This window comes from Melospiza georgiana, chromosome Z (assembly GCF_028018845.1).
Source record: "Melospiza georgiana isolate bMelGeo1 chromosome Z, bMelGeo1.pri, whole genome shotgun sequence".
In the NCBI taxonomy this organism is placed as follows: domain Eukaryota; kingdom Metazoa; phylum Chordata; class Aves; order Passeriformes; family Passerellidae; genus Melospiza; species Melospiza georgiana.
The window spans coordinates 70,109,444-70,129,393 of NC_080465.1; the positions used below are offsets into that span (position 1 = coordinate 70,109,444).

Genomic DNA, 19,950 nt, shown 5'->3' on the forward strand with positions numbered 1-19,950 from the left:
TGAGGTAAATATGACAAGACTTTGAGCTACAATTCCAACTCCGCTGCTTCACTACAAATTTACAATTTCCTGAAATCAAAATGAAAGGCCAAATTCACTGCTGCCTACTGTAAGGATTCTGAGTGTTACAATAAATATTTTTTTGGTTTTGTTTTTTTAACAAATGCCAAAGTACTGTTGGGAGATCTAGATGTACGCAGCCTGAATATGATGTCCTTCACAAATGGGATTCATACACCAGCCATGTCTGGTTGCTTGGCTGGTTGGGGCTTGCTATGGAAGTGCAGGGGTCAATGCCAAAAGTTCAGCTCATGTGCACCAGCAGAGACCTTGCCATGTGGTACTACCTCTGTCCTTCTGGAAAACCAACTCCTTTCCACCTAACTCCCTACATCTCTTCAATGTATAGTTAAGATGATTTTAAAGGGTCTTTAGGCAGAGAAGGCAGAAGTGTGAGGAGCCCCAGAAAAGAAGGAAGAAAAGGAAATAAAGGTCTTCCATACAATACCCTTACAAGAAAAGGAAGCAAGGGTCTTCCACAAGAAAATCTGTTTTCTGCGCCCTTTCACACATCCTGTGTAGCTAGGACACAAGTGAAATAAAAGGATGATTAGTGGATTTGGGTGCTCTGGCCAGCACTCCCGGGGAAGTCAAAGTTCCTTCTTTGAAGTTCCTTCTTCTAGGAATGAGCCACACTGTGTGCAGGTAATGCTTCTACAATGATTCCTTACATTGTTGGAGAGACAGAAAATACAGCCCAGCCCCCAAAATGACTGGGTAATGCTCCATGCCCAGCAGTCCCCACTGGCTGGGGTGGCCAGAGTACACAGAACACTGCAAGAGAAATACACTCCTTGAGCAGCACAACCTTCCCCCTTGTTTCATTTGCTCCTCTACTTTATGAATAATTTAATCTCTGCAAAATAAAGCAGTTCTCTGCATCAGCCTGTGACAGATTGCTGTGATGTAACGTGCTGCATAACACAAGCCACAAACCAGCCTATAAATCTCATCTAATGCCCATAAGTTGCAACGGAACCATAACACACACAACTCCTGTGCAAATCAGTGCTCAAAACTGGTCCAGGAACAACAGCTTTGCCTTTGCTATTAATGGAAGTCAGGTATGTGGGCTTGTGAGAGCCCTAATCACAGGAAGCTGTGGCTTTAGAAATTCTGATTTATAGTGTGTAGCCGAACACTGGATGGACTCACTGGAGGACAGAACATCAAAGCCTTCCCCCCAGCCAGCACACATCTGTTTGGGAGATGTATTTCAGACTGTTCTTTCTCTCACCTGTTTCTCTGGTGGCTGAGGCTGCATCCTCATGAAAAATATCTATGTAGCATTGTGGTTGGTACAGCACCACTGCCTGGTTTATCTTGCCTGCTTCCAGTGTCTCTGGTATTTGGTAGGGATCAGATTCAGCCTCAAGTGGAGAAGAATAAGCAAAATTCTCAAAACAAGTATGAGTTTGAGGTGTAGCTGTGGGTGGAAAGTCCCTTGCTACATTTTCACTAGAGTAAATCCACGAAGAATTGTGACCATCAGTGTTATCTTCAGTTGGTGTTGAAGATACCGGGCTCCAGGTAACAGGATGCAACTTATGAGCATCAGCATTACTGTCCACGGCTAGCATGTCAGGAAGGCAGTCATTTATCTTCAGCACTTTCTCAGAATCCATCTGCGAGAGAACCATTAAACAAAAAAATGACTCAATGAAAGAAGCCCAGAATTGAGAAGAGAGTGATCACTTTAAAGAATTCTAATATTCCTACACAGTGTTTTTTTAGTTTGCCCTTTTCAAATAAATTAATTTCAAGGAAAACCCATGTAGAGGATGTTCAATGGAAGCTGTATTTTATGTGAAATTTATCAGATTATTTATTTAGAGACTTCTTTTTTAAGTAAACTCAGGACGACTGTATTTGAGGAAGGAACCACATCCCTCTACTCTAAAGACTTTGCCAAGTGTTTGATGTGTGCTGGCTGTAGTTTGAGGCAGAAGCAACTGGAAGACAGCAGCAGGGGCTGTTAGGTGTACTTCACTCCTCGCTCTCAGGCTGCTGTTCAGAGAACACCAGCAGCTCCACCTGTGCAGGGCAAAGGAGCCCCTTGCAGTCGGCACAGAAGCAGCAGCTCCCAGTTCAAAAGAGCTACAGAAGCAGCTGAGGGCCTTTTGCCAATCCTGCTCTCCAGCTAGGCCTGGCAGCGCCTGGCAGAAGCTCCAGCATCCTCCCAGGGCCCCGGCACAGCCCTGCGGGGTCCTCCCGGGGCGCCGGGGCAGACACAGCCCCGGGCTGCAGGGAGCCCAGGACCCTCTGGGCTCCTCTGAGTTCAGACAGTGCAGGGGTTTGAACAGTAACACTGGAGGAATCACCTGCTGATCAAAAGATTTCATTTATTCTTTATTTTCTTTTTGCAGCAACAGACTGAAATATAAGCTGGTCACTGCAGAGTCACATAGATGTCAAAAGGAGAGTTTTCCACTAAACGGTAATATTAAACTCTGTTAATTTGTGTACAATGATTAAATGTAGTCAACACAAAAACTGACAAGAAGTTAATTTTTAAATGCAGTCAACACATGAATAATTTTTTTTAAATCTCCTAAGCAAAGAATGTACAAATTAAAAACTCCAGATTTTCAGTTATCTTACCTTAAACTCTTTGAATGACAGCACTTTGCTCTTGTTAGGACTAGGTATCACAGGACAGCACCACTCCTTCACCCTGGAAATGAGAGACCAAAGCAAATGAATTTTTGTTCTCCTATAAAAGCACACACTTAACCAGCAGAAGCCACCCACAGATGTGTGAGGCACAGCAGCAGATGACCAGTGTCTCAGAAACACCACAAGCCAAGTACTTTAAACATCCACAGAATCAGACAGCCAAAGGAAGAAATGAACGAGGCCTTGCAATGGGCTGGAAGCAACAAGCTGCAGCAGTGGTTTGTGAATTAGATTAGTAATATTCTCTATATTAGTAATATACAACAGAAACATGCATTACAACTTACCACTTCATCTTCCAGTGGCAAATAGCTGCTACTAGCGTTGGAACTATCACTAGCAGGAATATAAAGTACAGCATGTTTGCTGTGGAAGAAAAATACTTTAAAATTTAGGTTTTAACTTCTCACATGTTAAATTCAATTAGTTTGAGTTTCTGGGGCAAAAATAACATCAAGTCTGCATGGGATGCCTACCACTAACTCAGCAGTAAAACTGTGTGCTCCACGGTTGCAAGGTAGCTTGGCTGGAGTTTCTGGGATAACTCTGTAAGCCTTTAGACCTTGACTCCCTTTACCAGAATGGAATTATAACTAGATTTCTTTTTATTTGCCCTCATATTGGCACCTTAGCTGTAAGACTAATTTTCAAAAGTAAGGCAATGTCAACCTCACTTAAGTATTGTTTCAGGTTTTCTCCCAGACCTGCAAAGAAGACAGATTTTTACTGTGAGACATGAACAACATCTGTACTTCCATTTTGGACTGTCTATAGCAAGAAAAGCACTACACAAGTGTTCAAGTTTCCTAGGATTTATGCTGATACAGGGATCTCAGTATTTCCTCCTAGCTGGAAGACAGCCTCAGGCTATGCTGTTCACGAACAGCTGAGGCTGCCCTTCCCCTTCATCTCCAAACCTAACAAGTTTTCCAAAACCAGGCATCTCTAGTCTGGATCCTAAGTTCCACAACTATGCTGACTGGTGTTTTCAAGGGAAAAAGTTTTGGGCAACTGATTTCCTCTTCTGCTTTGGCGATCAAATCTGCCCAGTTAGCAAACTACTGTGCCCATGCCAACAACCCTTCTGTACTGACTTATGAAGGAGTGAACTTGGCAACAGTTTTAAAGACTGATGAGAGTAAGAATCAACATTAAAAGTTCAAGAGTCCATACAGGAATTACCTGTTTGCACACAAGTGTGTAGGTTTTTCCCTATATTAGAAAAACAGTTAAATCTAAATACAATTCTTCAATGAGTTCTAACAAACAGGACTCACTAGGTATGCAAATGTGCATATATTGAGCTATTTCCCAGAAGGATATAAGACTTAAATAAAGATGTAAATTAGGGTCATTTTAAAATTTAGAAAAAAATCCTTTCTACTTAGAAGTATCAAAATGCCATGTTGATATGCTCGTATCATTTCTCAGTTGGATTCTTTCTTAAGTGAATGTTGCATTGAATTAAATACTTTCCCTTAAGAAGGAAGATTATAACAACATTTTAAATCATCCCATCATTCTGCTAGGGGATATTATTCACAGCCAGTACTCACAGTTATATGGTGTATCTATGTATCTAAAGTTAACAATGGGAGACTCTCCTCCACCTGTAAATGCTTTAACCACTATTTTGTATTTTGTGTTTGGCATCAGGTGTTTCACGGTGTATCTCCTTTCTTCTGGGTTTTCAATTGTGTATTTACATAGTTCTGATTCATCTAAAAGAAAACAGATCACATAGAATCACTGGATCACAGAATGTTCTGGGTTAGAAGGGACTCTGAGGATCACCTAGTTCCATCTCCTCTTCTGTGGACAGGGACACCTTCCACTAGACCAGGTCACTCAGCCCCATCCAGCCTGGCCTTGAACACTTCCAGACACCCACAGCTTCTCTGGGCAACCTGTTCCAGAGCCTCACTACCCTCACAGTAAATCCTCTCCTGATAGCTAATCTAAACCTACACTCTTTTGGTTTAAAACCATTACCACTCATCCCATCAGTACAGGCCCTGGTAAGAAGCCCCTCTCTGACTTTTTTATAAGATCCCTGTTAGGTACTCAAAGGCTGCAATAAGTTGTCCACAAAATATTACAAAACCAGTTAACTGAAATAACAAAACATTTGCAATCCGCCTTCTTTGTAATTTGCAGGCTTTCCTCCATGAAGGATGATGCATCCTGACTCACTGCCACTGGGCTGGACTCACATCCCTTCTAACTGGACTGGCCACAGCATTGCCCTCCTCTGGCAGACACTTAACAATTTGTTGTCAAAGACTGAACCTTGTTTATTTTAATTTCTTTTTCCTTGAGCATTGTACCAGAATTATTTGAGTTTTGCCATTTCTTTTTTTCTTACCAGAATTCTTTAGCCCTTAAGTTTATGTCAACTTCTTTGAAGACAATCAAAAGCAAGAAACCTCTGCCTGAAAAAAGAGCTCTTTTGCCTCTCTACTGTGCAACTCCCAGACCCCAGGGAGAAAAGGGTTAGCTTATTTCTGCTGTTTTCAGTCACACCCCTTGTCTGCTAGCAGAACCAGTGAAGCAGAAAATTTTTGATTTAAACTTTTTAAAGTGTAACTGGGATTACTTACAGAATTATGGTACTTCTATGGTTAGTTCAGTTCTGACAAGAATTGCTACATAAGCCTCCCTCAGCTCAAACTACTCTTCATCCTAGCACTAGTCTAATCAGCAGAACACAGGACATGATCCAAGCAGAAGAAGAGGCATGGAAAAAAAAATAAAAATTCTTTAAATGTGTTGGAAGCATCTGAAAATTATAATGGAAAGGTCTGAGACAAATTTGTGGCTTTGTGCCACTTCACAGCTCAGTTCTGCTGAAGGAACTCCACTGTAGAGTACACACAAAAATACTTTCACTAAAAAAGAATTTACACGGGGAATTTATACAGTGCTCCAATTTTGAAGGAAATAAATTGTATCTCATGTGTTTCTAAAATACCCCAAATCCTAATAAGACCAACATGCCCATGACTTGTATTCAATTAGACCACAAACAGATGTTTTTCAACATTCATCCAGAACTCACATCACAAGAGGCAGATCTCCTCCTATAGAACCAAAGTCTTTTCTGGAGCTAAAAAGGAGTCATGGACAACAGGATGTGGGTTGTAAATCACTCTAAAGCCAGGAATCACTTCTGCCTACCAGCACCTCAAGCACAGAGGGGAACCAAAAGCAACAAGTGTTGAAATCTAGAGACAGCTGAATGAGCCAGCCAGACTGCCTAATGTGAACTTTCTAAGATGCTGCAATACCAACAGAATGTTCTGCCACCTGCATCAATGGCAGAACCTTCTGTAGCAGAGAGCTCAGTTACCTGAAAGAATGTGCTTTTTCGATCCTTTCAAATTGCAGTTCCCTTGTATCGGTGACACATAAACATGGTAGCCTCTTACAAAACCAGGCTCTGACTCATTTGTGAGATAAGAATCCCAAGACAGTGTTACTGAATTGTAAGTCAGATCAACTTTTCTCACAATAGGGTCAAGATGAGGAGCTGGAAGAAAGGAAATTTGAGTTAAACTTGCAATATTCTTCAAGACTATTTCCTCTTATCATTTGAAAAATCCACACTCCCATGTGGTGTTTATGTTTACATCTTTCTTGTATTTAAAAGCTGAACAAAGCCAGAGTTCCCTGCAAAAATGTCAGCTTCACAGAGCTTTCATGCATCCACGTAATACACGAAGCAATAAGTGATAATCACAGCTTTGTTCAGCTCTCCTAATATACATGGGCTCTATCTGGTCACTGCACTAGCCAAATATCCTCCATGTAGGACCTGTATGTTGATATAGAACCTTTAAATGCCTCACTAAAGATACAAAAAGAACACAAAACCTCCAATTTTATCTAACTGTAGGAGGAGGCAATTATTCTATTTGTGACAAATCAATTTAGCAAATGCACAAGCCCCAAATATGTTGCCAACTTACGCAGCTCCTTAAGATAACCAATCTTCTTTTCCAGTAATGAGGCTCTACTAGCAACAGATCCATAGATGTGGAATTTATATCTCACCCCCGGCACAAAAGCAGCTAGAAAACAGTTGAATAAAAATAGGCTATGGTTTGTCTTTCAATGTTACTTTTCTTTAATTGCTTCCTACCAAGGTGAATAACCTATTAGACACCTTCTCTGAGTGTTATGGTGCTATTAAAGGAACTGAAGGAGACAGAGGGCAAACCAATTCTTGGTGTGCATCACATGAATTAAACACATTTAACTCTGTCTGCAAGAGAGAATTGGGAGAGAGGTTTATATATATATTTTTTTCCTATGCAGTATTCAAGGTGACTGAACAATAAACTCCAAATGCACCAAAAAGAAAGACAACCTAATTTACATTTCTGGCACAGGAAAAGGTTGTGTTTTAGAACATCTGATGCAGACACACTACCAGGTATCAGGATTCCTTGTTCTCCTCAATGACATCCACTCCCATTCACATTACAGAATCACAGAAATTCTAGGTTGGAAGAGACCTTTAAGATCATCGAGTCCAACCCATGTTCTAACATCTCAACTAGATCATGGCACCAGGTGCCATTAAGCAAGTACAAACCACTGAAGAATTTGACAATACCCTTCCCTTGTATTACCACAGTCCCCTTCATCACACACAGGTTTCTGTATATTTGTGTGAATTGAGGTGCAGTTCCTTTATTTCAAATTTATGTGTGTTCAATCAAATTTTGTTCAAATGGATTTCATTCCAAAGTGAGCTCTCAGCTTGAGAGACACCAGGAAATCTAAATTCTTGCAGCTATGGAAGCATATCAGAGAAACTTTCACACAGACAGAAAGGATTTAGGTCTACTGGCCACAACCAGGATAAAAAACATGCAATTGATCCTCTAATCAAGGACTGGTGCTGAGACACATCATTTGTGGCACACTGACAGCACCAAACCTCTCACTACATTGTGTGTTTAAACTGCCTGAGTCTAAACTCCCGATCCATGTTACAGCTAGGATAGAGCTCCCTTCTGCATCTCTATTGCTAAATTATTTTCAATGCTTCATTAACCTCACCATCCTCTTTCAAGAAGCAGTCAGAAAAGGTTTTGTCAACTTGTTAACTTTGTTAACTTTTCTAATATAGTATGCTGCCTTCCAAGGCTTAATGGTGCTGGTAAATTTGTGGTGACTAATTATTTTGGTAGAAAAAACATGATGTCACATGCCTTTGAAGAATTACACCTACACAGCATGGAATTCAATATTCAAAATATAAAAATATTATTTGTTTGCCCACAACTTGAAGGACTGCTGCACAGTCAGAAAGAATCTTTATTTGGCTTTTACCTGAGCTGATCACAGCACTGGAAATGTTGGGTCCAAACCTCTTCCACTGCAAATCACAAGGCTGCAACCTGGGAAAGTTACACCAATCAATAATGTAACTGTCATATATACTTCTGGGCTCCCAGGACAGAAAAATGCCATCATCTGTACCATTAACCTGTCCTTCCTTCAGCTCTTCAGTGCCTATGAACGAACAAAACAGAAGCTCTTATTATTGACCTGAATGACACTTCAGACTCATAAATGAAGATCAATACAGTTCCTACACTAAGCAGGTGAAAACAACAATAAAACAGTTGCATTCCTTTGCTAAATGACATAAGGGGTCCTCCACACGCTGAAAGCTGACACCTCAGAAACCATCCAGCAATTGTTATTACATATTCACAAAAAAACACGAGCTGCAGAAACTTAGAGTCAGAGAGCCACAAGAGGCCAATCCCACTGGCACTGGCAGCACCATCAAGGCACCCACTACAGGTCTGAGCCCTAGTTTTAGGCTAAATGTGTTTTGCTCTGTGGAGACATTCTCTGCATTTAAGCTGCCACCCTGTAGGAAAACATACAGTTGTAATTTTCAGACAGCAGTAGTGTGAGTTAAGAGGAAAGGTAAATTTGTTGCCCAAGATGAGAAATTATGTCTTCACTCAAAACAGGTAGAAACAAAACAAAACTCAAATTATAACTGAAAATACTCTTACTGTTATCTGTAGCTCTAGAGATGATCAATATTGAAGGAAGTGAAAAATTAACATTGTTCTTTGCCATGACACTGATTCTGTAGGAATGGTTATCAAGGAAAATCCTTGTGCTATTGTAGACTGAAGAAAAAGAGATGCTTTCAGGCTGGGAGCCATCTTCTATTTTTTCCCAGGTCACTTCATATGAAATAATTTTTCCATTTGCTTGAAAACTTGGTGTTTGCTGAGAAAAAAAGTTATGGAGGAAGAGAACAATAACTTAGTAAGTTTTGCTGAAAAAACATGAGAGGATCATTCAGAATTTTAAGTAACTAACAGGATGCGTTATTTCTGTAAGAATATAAACATTTTTTTCCATGCATTCATACATACTGGTCAAAATGGCAATGGAGAAGCCTTGGTTATGGCATCTGATTTGTTCTAATACTTGGAAAACCAAAATTGTGTGTCTGAAATTCCAGGACAGCACACCATCATAGCTACATGTGTTCTGAGATATTTTATATACAATTTGTTTTAGATTTGTAAAAGACATTTTCATACTGAATTGCTATCAGCTGCACACAAATCATGAGAGAAATTTCCAACACCTTTATGAAGGGCTTTGTTTTTATTTCTGTAGGGATGTCTCACCTTCCAGAACAAGGTCACATTTCGTCCCCCAAAAACTGGTGTAATTTCTCTCCATATGTCCAGTTTCCCTGATGGAGCTGCGATCAATATAGCAAAACAATAAAATGAGAATACTGTCCTGTAGAAAGGATAGGCAGTTTAACTGCTTCCTCCCATTTCAAGAAATTCCACTCACAACACCTTCTTTTTCCCATCACTCCTGGGTCTTTCCCAAACACTATCCTTTAACACCATTTTCCCTTTATTCCTTTTTCTGAATTAAAGTCTGCTTGATTTCCCTAGAAAATCTTTGTTTGCAGTCACCAGACTCTTGTTCCCACCTCTGCACCATTCCTCCAGGCCTCACAGAGCACTGTAACTCAGTCTGTCCATCTTCCCACTCAGCTGGATTTCCCACTGCCTGCACTGCAGGGAATATCTGAGACTAGCAGGTAGGCTGAAAATTAATTAAGAAGTCATCTTCTTGGAGTTTGCTTAGTGTGTTTCTTTTATGCATGCGATAGGCCTCTGCTTTAGCTAACAGTGGAAGAGTAACAAAAAAACAGCAAAGAGAGGTGCAAGCAAGGAACATCCCTCAAACTCCGTTTCTCAAGAAGATGGACATACTTCCTTCCTTTGTTCTGGTGGTCAGGGGTTGGCTCCACTCACTCCACCTCCAGAAGTGCCTGGCCGCCGCGCAGCGCACCCTGGCCGTGTACTCCGTGTGCGGCCGCAGCCCGCGCACCGTGACGCGCCGAGAGTCCGCCACGGAGCTGTTGTGCTGCAAAACACAAAGGCACAACAGGCACAGAGAGCAGCGTCCTCAGCAAGGTGCTCTCCTCTGGGAAAACAGCTCCTTCTCTATACCCTGCAAGAGCCAGTTAAGGGCCACTTGGGAAAGGCAGTCATGGAACAACAATCAAAAAAAGGCAAATAATGCACAAGATCAAAACAGTGGGAGATTCAACAAGAGGGCTGGAAGTCAACTCTGTATAACTGTCTGAGTCACTCAGAACCCTCCACATGAGTACTTTTTACATCCAGGAGGGAATTTACTGAACTCTTGGCCTCATAGAGTCTTGGGCTATTACCTCATACAAAAGTAGGATGCTGTTCCAGATCTATGCAGAGCATTCTACAGCCACCTTCTCCCTCCATGTCTTTTTCCCAGCCTTTACCTCACTCTCTCCCAAGAGGCAGAGTGAGTTCTGGTAAGAGTCAAAAAGCCAACATGCTTTTACGCCTCTCTCAAAACTGTCTCCTGCAATGGCCAACTGCAGCAGTCACTTGATCTGACAGCTACAATCAGGAGAGAACACAGCTTGACTGTGATCTGTGGCTTTTTGACTGTGATCTGCACTGTGCCATTCTAATGTGCTAGAGGCAAGCTGCCTTCTAAGAAAACAGCTACAGAGAGGTGACAGTAAACAGGCAAAGAGTCCATCAAGCTCACCATTTGTGGAAAAAGATAAGGAATCTAGTTGAATAATCTTCAAGAAGCTTGAAGAGGAAGGGAAGAAAAACTGTTCTGGGATTCCATCACTAGAAACCAGATTCTCTGCAATTAACTACAGTCAACAGCACACAGAAAAAGCTTGGACTGATACAGAAGAAGCCTTCAATGCTGCTCTGGTGAGTGTGAAATAACATGAGCAACAAAAACAAATCAAGACTACCAGTAGCTAATGTATATCAATTACATTATATATATATATAAATTGTATAATTACATTATACAACTTTAGAATTATTAGGCCCTTCAGTGTTTTCACTAGCTTCAACAAATCTCAGAACCCATTCAGCAGAGCACTGAGCAACACAGTCAGACCAGTACAGGCAGCGCTTGGAGTGTGAATCAGAGCCAACAGCAGCTGCCCACATGGACTGCATAATCAGTGTAGAACTTGGGAAGCAAACAAATCCAGAAAACACACACATCAACACACTCACAAGACTTACAGTGTATTTGTATTGCTGGGGAATTATTTTTTAATCACATTAAAAAGACTCTGACTATGTTTTTGTTTAGGAAATTCAGGTTTCATACCAGTTCTACTTTGCCATCAGGTTGGACCACTTCAGTCTGACAAAAGAGTTCAATTTCAGTGTTTTTGTAATTCCAGTGTAATGTCATTTCTGTATCTCTGCAATCTTCCCAAACCTGGAAAGGTGCAGTGGGATACACTGCCAATGGAAAATCTGAGTTAGCTCTTGAAAAACATAATATACATGCAATAGTATATTAAGATATTTTAGCTGAGTAGTAAAAGCAAATAAAAAATACAGATTTTTTTCTTCTAATTTAGAAGAAACACACATAAATTGTAAAACTTCATTTCAGAATGTAAATGTAAGTAAATATTACACAAGGTTTAAAAATCCCCTTGTACTGACTTAGAAATGTTCTAAAACATCATGGACAAAAGGAAGAGAGACATTTATTGCAAACGATCAAAATCCTCTACCACAGGGCCTGGCAGAAGCTCCTGATGTAACATGGTAACATTTGACACATTCCTACACCCCAGAATTGGGCCTCTTCAACAGAAATTTTATTCATAACCCCAACACTGACTCCTGTAGTAGTTACACTCTGGTAAACAGCGCCAGTGCACTCGGGAATCTTCCAAAAGATTCCTGAGATCCTGTACTGCTGTATAAGATTATTCAGCAAGTGAAGTAAATCTCAAACTTTCCCATATTATCAGTATAATTGTGAGGTCATGGCAATGCAGGTGAGGGGTATGCTTACAGCCTTGGCCGTTTATCCTGAAACTTCACAAATTAGGTGATTGAATTACACTAGTCCATGAAATACAATTTGAGGACTTTCATAATCAAAAGAGTTTGCCTTTGATACAGAAGGTCCAACCTACCACATGCAAAATTGGAAGCAGTGGACTTACATTTTCCTTTATTTACGATCATCCTTTAAGGAAAGGAAAATTCTAATGTAAATATTTGCAGGATCAGAAAAAACATGAAGGATTTTACAGGAATCACTATTTAAAATGCATCATACGCATTATACATAATTTCTTTAACTTGCAACTATCACTAGGACTGGAAAAAGAATATTTTAAGAAATTTTAATGTACTTAGTACATTGAATGTAAACTATTCTAGCCAGACTTCCCATGAAAACTGAGTTAAGGACATTGTGTCGTCTCCCTAAAATCTGTCAGTTTACTCCTCTACTTTCTTGACCTGTTTCTTCCACTTCCAAACAATCAGATAATCAAATTTTAGAATTGTCATGCCTCTTTGGGACTAATCTAACACAGACATTTAACACAAGTTCCCTCACATAACAAAGCATGGCTTGCAAAACTGTCAGCAATGCCTCTGAGGAAGGAAGCAGTGCCAGGGTGCAGCAGTTACACCAACAGCCCTCTAGGCCACTGTCCTGTCAGCTTCTGAGCTGCACGAAGCACATGATGCCTCCTGCGCCTTCAAACAGGTAAGGCAGCCCCGGGACCTGGGGAACACTGAAGAGGACTCAAGGAGAACTGGAAATACTGCTGGAGACTGAAGAAACACCCAGCTGTTTTGAGGCAAGAGTAGGAAGGAACTTATGGGACCCAGAGCACACTGAGATAAAGGATGCAACTACTAGGGAACAAGGAGCCACGGCCATTAGATACTTCTCAGAGAATAACATGGTTTTGTCACCAATGAACCTCTCTTCCTCCCTTACAGTAGCACAGCGGAGGTTACTGTCCCATATAAGCACCAAGAGCAGATTAGCACCATCACTTTTTCCCCAGAAATAGCTCTTACACATGTATCACATCTTGTATCATACCAATTCCCGAGTAACCTACACATATATTTTGCTTAAACTCCCCATTTTATATCCTTGCATCATTTTCTTTCTCTTCCATTAACCAGCTTCAGCAAAGCAGCAGATTTCAAAACATTAAGGGGTCATTCCAATAACCAAATCTGACCTTTGGAGTAAAGCTGCTTTCTACCATTTACACAACTTCCCAAAGATGAAACTGAAGAGAGAGCAGGTAACTGTAGCACAGGGACAGATAAGTAATTAAACAGTGAAGATAAAAATCAAGGACTTAAACACTTTAAACCGAGGCACAGAAGTATCAAGCTCAGAAGGAGCAACAAAAAGCCAGAAAAAACAAAGGCACAGAAAAAACCCCTTACCTCTGTGTTTTACATCAAAAGCATCAGTGGCAGATTTCTTTCCCAGTGGGTTTTCCACAGTCACTGTGACATTCCAGATCCGCTGCTGGCCTATATCCCAAGAGCATGAGCACTGCTCAGGACAACTTGCTTCGCACAGAGCCATTTTCTGGGATGACCTATCAAAGCAAGTGAGAGGCTGGAGGCAGGGCAAAGAAAGATGTTGTCCATAATATACAATCAACACAGATCTTGGAATTTTCTGATGTCCAATTAGAATACAGCATCATAAAAAATAAAGCTGAGGGGTCTTATATAAGAAGCCACCCACTTCTTTATCTTAGCTTGATGTATGATGAATACAAACACTCTTAAAAGAAAGTTTCCTTTGAAATCCAGGTTTGTCGTTTTAAGATACAGCTACATTGCTTTTAGAAATTTCCTTATGGATAGTCTAAATCAGAGACTTATTTGCAAAGACTTAAATAATTTACATGTTTATCACCAAGCTTTTAAATGAAGTTGTAATTTCAACTGCATCTTGAAGTGCATCTTCTGACCTTCCATTTTTAAATCAGAATGCTGCCCACAGCATCACAGTATCTTAATGGAAGTGAGTGATGCAGAGAACAGGAAGGTATGCGCAATGCTGTCCTGTTTTCTGCTGAGATCTTTTGATGAAAGTTTGTTGTGGTTATGACCTGTCCTGTGTTATGAGTTACCCTCTCTCTGCAGGCCTTGCTATAAAGCCTCTCTCCTCATGTAAGGGCCGTGTCTGATATGCCACAGCTGTGTAGCCTTGACTCATGCTGCTAAGAAAGAGCCTTGAGAAAGTCTGCAGATTTTTTTTAAAGTAAACAAGCCAGCTGAAACTACAGAAATTATAGACACAAGAAGGACATTTGAGATTGGATTGTCAGTGGCTCAAGGACTCAAGAAGGATAACATCAACAAGTAAAGCTCTAAAATCCTAAAGGAAAACAACTAGGGAGAAAGGAAAACAAACAGGCAGAGTGCTAAGTTTGAGTCAGAATTAGTGTCAATGGATCATGAGCACACTAATACTCAGCCCACCCGCTGATGAGATCCTAGTTATCTGTTTGTTTTATGTGCTACCCAATAATTATGTTATACTTTTAAGTTATCTACATCCTGAATTCAGGGTGTCTTCATACCTATTGAACAATATCCAAACATATTAACTAAAAGAATGGTTAGAATAAGCTTTATCAGGCAGAACTTGATCTAAAGGACTGCCAACTTTGTTATAGTTAGTATGAATCAGAGCAGTTCTGCACTGCTCAAGCTTTGTTAAATTAGTGATCAGTGAGGTGGAAAAAGGCAAGCAGCTAATTACATGGACAAATCCACAGATTCTAAGGGAAAGAAGGAAAGGTAACTGGTACAGCACAGATCAGAATTAATATAACAATGAGACTTACGTTTTAGACAAGGTGTATTGTGGTGAATTCCTTCCATAGAGATAGGTCTCTTCTTTTCTCCAAGTACATGTTACTCTTTTCATGTCTTGGGTTTGGCAGGAAAAATCCTTAGGTGTATCAGGTGGTTCTTGTCAGATGAAATAATCAAAAAAACAACAACATCATGGCAGTCAAGGCAAAACTCATCAACCTTTTTAATACATTAACAAGCTAGAAATAATGGTTAATACGAAGTCTGGTTTACTATAGATGTTATTACTGAAATTAAACTTATTCAATAGCCTGCTGCAGAGATGGTCTGGATAACACCAAGAGTCAATAGCAATCAACAATTTTACACTACCTAATCTTTTTTTAATACTCATTCATTCACGTATACAATCTGTATTCTTTTCTATCTTTAAAAATTGTTATTGGCCTTCAAAAGGGAGGCTGTGCTGTTTTTACCACACACACACAGACAATGAAGCTGAACTCCTAAATGGATGGGGGTATTTATGAATCAACCACCTGTCATAAGGTTAATTAATTTAATGCTACTCTTTCCTGCCTCCTCTATGTAAGTTTACAGATCTCTAGTCAGATGGAGTTCAGCCAGACATGACAAGAGCATGACAACTTGCAGCAAGATTTTTTCCTCGTCCATTTTTTCTACAGCCATTCTTGAGTTAATAACAAGAGGTAAATAAAACTGTAACAATGTAATTACTTACTACCCACATAGAAAGCTGCTTCATGTGACCCCTTATCCTCATCAGAGCAGTAGACATGAATATTAGACCCTTTGTCATGTGACAGATTTCCCACAGTGAGAAGTCTGACTTGACTCTTTGTGCGCTTGACAACATCAACAGTTGGGTATACAGAGAATTCCTTAATGGTTTGACCTTTTCCTCCAATGCAGCAAAGAGTGATATTAGAGCCTTCTGCTAAAACTTTTTCATTTGGAAAGATTTGTGGCCCACTTCTGTTTGAAGTGTCCAGGCCTGCAAATTAAAAATAAAAAAAAAAAATTGAAATCTGCTCAAGGCAGCAGCCTTCAGCCAGAACATTTACACAAGAAATTGCTAGTGTTATATTATCCATTCAGACTTTTATTTAGTATTCTTCTGAATACAGAGATGAATTTCACATGTAAAAATACCTTTCTCTTAAACCTATAAACATGTAATGTAGTCCAACAAATTACCTAAGAGACTAAATCTGTTTTACTTCTTTTCACTTAAGAGAAAAACAAAAGTGTTCTGTCAAGAATTCTCTTTACAAAGGAACACCATCTCCTGCTCCTATGCACAGGCTGTTGCTTACATTCAAACCACCTGCTCTTGAAGACTTGTAACAGGGGGTTACAAAAACATCATGTGATGGTTTGATGCTCCTGCAGAGCACAGCTAAGAGGAGCCAACTTTGACTGAATCACATCAAGCGGATAATCAACTTGGAATGAGATTCCCATAGCTTCTATGTTGGACTGCTTGCTGGGTGGGAAAGTTAATGGAATTTAAGTGACTCACAGCTTTTTACACATATTGCACAGTAAAATCTACTCTCAAGAATCTGATCCAAAAACCTGATGACATCTAGAGTTACTATCTTTCAGAGAACTCTAAATCAGGTCTGTAATGTGGCATTAGTTTGCGACCAGGAAATAGTATTTTTGAGCCGCATCCACTTGCAACTGAAAAAAATAAAATCTCCAAGACTGAGGAGGTTGTGGGACAAAAAAGTCTTGCATCTTACTGCCCATTATATAACAGCAGGGAAACGAGTGCCACAATCCAAGTATGAACACCTGCGATGCCTCTTCTGTTGGAGACATGATGTCTCCAATATTTAAAAACCCTTGGTGCTCTAAACACTGCTGAGTGTTTCATTATAAAATTACTACATTCATGTTTTCTAAAGTAGTTACATATGTTGTATAAAGAAGATTCTCTGGAAACAAAACTGCTCTAGTAAGACATGGTAATCCAAAAAAAAGGATAAATTTTGTGATGTCATTAATTACATTATTGGTTTACTCCCTGTTTATTCTCATATAATTCACAAGACATTCCTTCCAAGTGAAATAAGGAGCTGACTTGCTCATTTCTCTCTGCTTCTGTAATACTTCAAGCTATGAAGCCCAGACAAAAGCCACACATTCATCAGATCATGCAGCCCCTAGCTCTGTGCTACTCCTCCTTTCCCTGAGTCTAGGCCAGGGATGTGCCTATCCAAGATCCCATGTCACTTCATCTACTACATTGTTTTAATGTGTGAGTAAAAGAAAAGCTCTAAAACTTTTGGTCTACTAGCTTAGGAAGATAGTCTGCAAATTATAGCAATGCCTGAAGCACTTCTATTACTGCTGGCAAAATATAAGGAACTGGTTAGTGCTCAGAGAAAATGGATTCTTGGTGTGATGCTATCTCTCCTGAACTGTCCTCCATGGTTACATTCACTGGTGAATTAAAACTAGCTTTATACTTGAAAAAAACCCCAATATTACAAAGTCTTGTTTTGCATACCTGGGAGAGTCTCCCACAAACTCCACTGACTCCAGATTTTTGATGTTTCTGCCTTGCTTCTGATCCTCACAGCATGTGACATACACTCCAAAGGTATGTTTGAATCCCATGTCCAATGAAGAGGCTTTCCCAGTTTATCAAGTGTGACATCCCGAAACTCCTACAAACAAAAAGCAGTAAGGGAAAGTATTGAAAACACAGCAACGTGAAGATTTGGAAATACAACCAAAAGCAGTGGGAAAGGAGAAAAATGCTATTGAAAAAGAATGTCTGAAACTCTACTAGCTACATGTGATCTCACACTAAGTAACTAGGCAACTAATCAACTGCTTACAGATCTGTGCTAGCAATAGTGGAGTGACTGATGTGCTGACATATTTGGGAGTGAGACCCTGTTCTCATGACATGGATTTGCTCTCAGAGACTCTCTGTAGGTTATTTGTGTCCACTATTACATAAGATACTGCCTACAAATGCATCCTAATGCTCTGGATTACATATCCCTGTGGTGGAATCACCATCCCTAGAGTGATTTAAAAGATGTGCAGATTCAACTTTTAGAGATGTGGTTTAATGTGGACTTGGTAGGGCTGAGTTAACAGTTGGACTCAATGACCTCATAGAGTTTTTCCAGCCTATGACATTCTATCATTCTACATGTTTTAGCAAAATGATAGATTCTCAGCATTCTCAGCATATAGAGCTGTGCTACTAGTATGACTTGTGCCCAGAGCTGTGCTACTAGTATGACACTGAGCAGCAGAGAACTTCTCTCCAGTATTGCTTTCCATTGGCAACACCTGCACTTTCACATTAGCACTGCTCTGAGAAAAACTCTGCCATCAGTTCAAAATTTAATTTCTCAGTTACAGCCCTGAGGAATGTCACCACTGCTCTAGAAGTTATATAGGCTGTCCACACTTTGGTATGAACAGACTCACAGAGCTTCTTTATTGGTACACATACTTCAGAAAAACACAGAAGCAAATATATTCCTATATGGTAGTGACATCCAAAGTAACTTGTCGTGTTTATTATGAATAACACAACAGACTACATTCTTGGATTTGAAACACTTTTACTTCCTTCCATCAAGTTAATAAGAATTTGGTGAAGGACACTTCAAAAAACCCAAAACTTAAGTTTGTAGCTATTATGGCCCCAGTTACTGACTTCAGGGTTAGATCTATTCATCAGGCTAAAGATCCTATCCAGCATATCAAAGTGGTAAAAATCTTCAGAACTGCATAGAGCTCATTTAGTAGTGGATATGTGGTTCTTCAAATTCAGAGACAAAACACCACCAGCTAGGGTGATTGAAGTAAGCTGTGATTTATAACAATGCCTATTTTATTTATCCCTGATTTCAGAAAAATAAGCCTTTGTCCATTTTATGTACTTTCTGACAAACAGCAACTCTAAAAGGGCAAGTGCAGTTTTTCAGTTTAACAAAGTTCTAAATTTTCTTTGGAGACTGCTCCCATACAGAAGTGACAAGCAGAAAAACATCTGTAACAGGCCTAACCCTATTATATGGGTGATCTCCTCTTCACAAAATGTTGCTGGTTTAGATGCTAAGGAAAACCATCAGGAGAGGGACTTTACAAAGAGACATGACTACATCTTACATCATTGTAAATAACAATACACTTCTTTTCTAAGCACACTTACTGTCCACACAACTTCATTGGTTCGACGAACTTGTATCTCAAAAGATATTGCCAGCTCAGCATCATGCGCTGACTTGACAACATCCCATTCCACCAGCAGCCGCTGAAGATCCAAATCCTTGGAAACATTAAGGTACGTTACTGGAAACACATCAGACTCTAGGAGCAGAAAAAGGGCACAAAAGTATTACTGTCTAGCTAAGTTACAAAGCAGATCTGAAAAAAGAGTGGTTAGAGGCAAGTTAGGTTCCACACCAGATGGTTCTGAAAGAAAAAAATGAAAGTGATCAGGACCTATGCTGATGATGACAAAAGAAAATATATTTCTTCTTCTTCAGGCTAAAATGCAGCAGGCTAAAATGAGTTTCCTGAATCTATTCAATAGCTTTCCACCACAGTATTTGGTATGCTGTTTAATTTCTTTATGCTGTCAATTTACTAGCTGTTTTATGGGAATATAGACCCATCCCTTCATAATCTTAGGAAGAGGAACAGCATAATGTATTAAGAAGGACTAAATCTCAAAAAATCCCAAACCCCAGCAAGCCTTCATATCATTAGGGCAGAAATGCTGGGCTGTTTTGATCTCTGACTTAATGCAGACTAAAGGAGTTCACGCAAAACTTGTTATTTTAACAGAATAGGGTAAGGGTTTCCCTCCAGTAGCTAGCTTAGATCATAGCCTAGTATTAAGTGCATTCCTAATTGCTCTACACAGAGCTTAGGTCATGGCCGTGGATTCTTCTACTGGAATTACACACTTAGTTCTAATGGAACTTGTACACACTTCTGTCGG

At 39.9% G+C, this 19,950-nt stretch overlaps 1 protein-coding gene across 1 annotated transcript in view; it reads right to left on the reverse strand.

Annotated features, from left to right (window-relative positions):
- Positions 1-694: 694 nt before the first annotated feature.
- The window catches only part of OSMR (oncostatin M receptor), a 28,210-nt gene continuing 8,954 nt past the window's right edge, over positions 695-19,950 (reverse strand). The window contains exons 5-20 of the mRNA XM_058044030.1: positions 19,156-19,313; positions 17,485-17,644; positions 15,688-15,960; positions 14,975-15,101; positions 13,554-13,711; positions 11,437-11,573; positions 10,017-10,170; positions 9,411-9,487; positions 8,778-9,000; positions 8,077-8,259; positions 6,705-6,806; positions 6,086-6,265; positions 4,293-4,457; positions 3,024-3,102; positions 2,662-2,734; positions 695-1,685 (exon numbers count right to left, since the gene is read on the reverse strand). Coding sequence (XP_057900013.1) covers positions 1,230-1,685; positions 2,662-2,734; positions 3,024-3,102; positions 4,293-4,457; positions 6,086-6,265; positions 6,705-6,806; positions 8,077-8,259; positions 8,778-9,000; positions 9,411-9,487; positions 10,017-10,170; positions 11,437-11,573; positions 13,554-13,711; positions 14,975-15,101; positions 15,688-15,960; positions 17,485-17,644; positions 19,156-19,313 — 2,705 coding nt within the window. The 3' untranslated portion in view covers positions 695-1,229. The remainder of the gene's footprint in view (positions 1,686-2,661; positions 2,735-3,023; positions 3,103-4,292; positions 4,458-6,085; positions 6,266-6,704; positions 6,807-8,076; positions 8,260-8,777; positions 9,001-9,410; positions 9,488-10,016; positions 10,171-11,436; positions 11,574-13,553; positions 13,712-14,974; positions 15,102-15,687; positions 15,961-17,484; positions 17,645-19,155; positions 19,314-19,950) is intronic.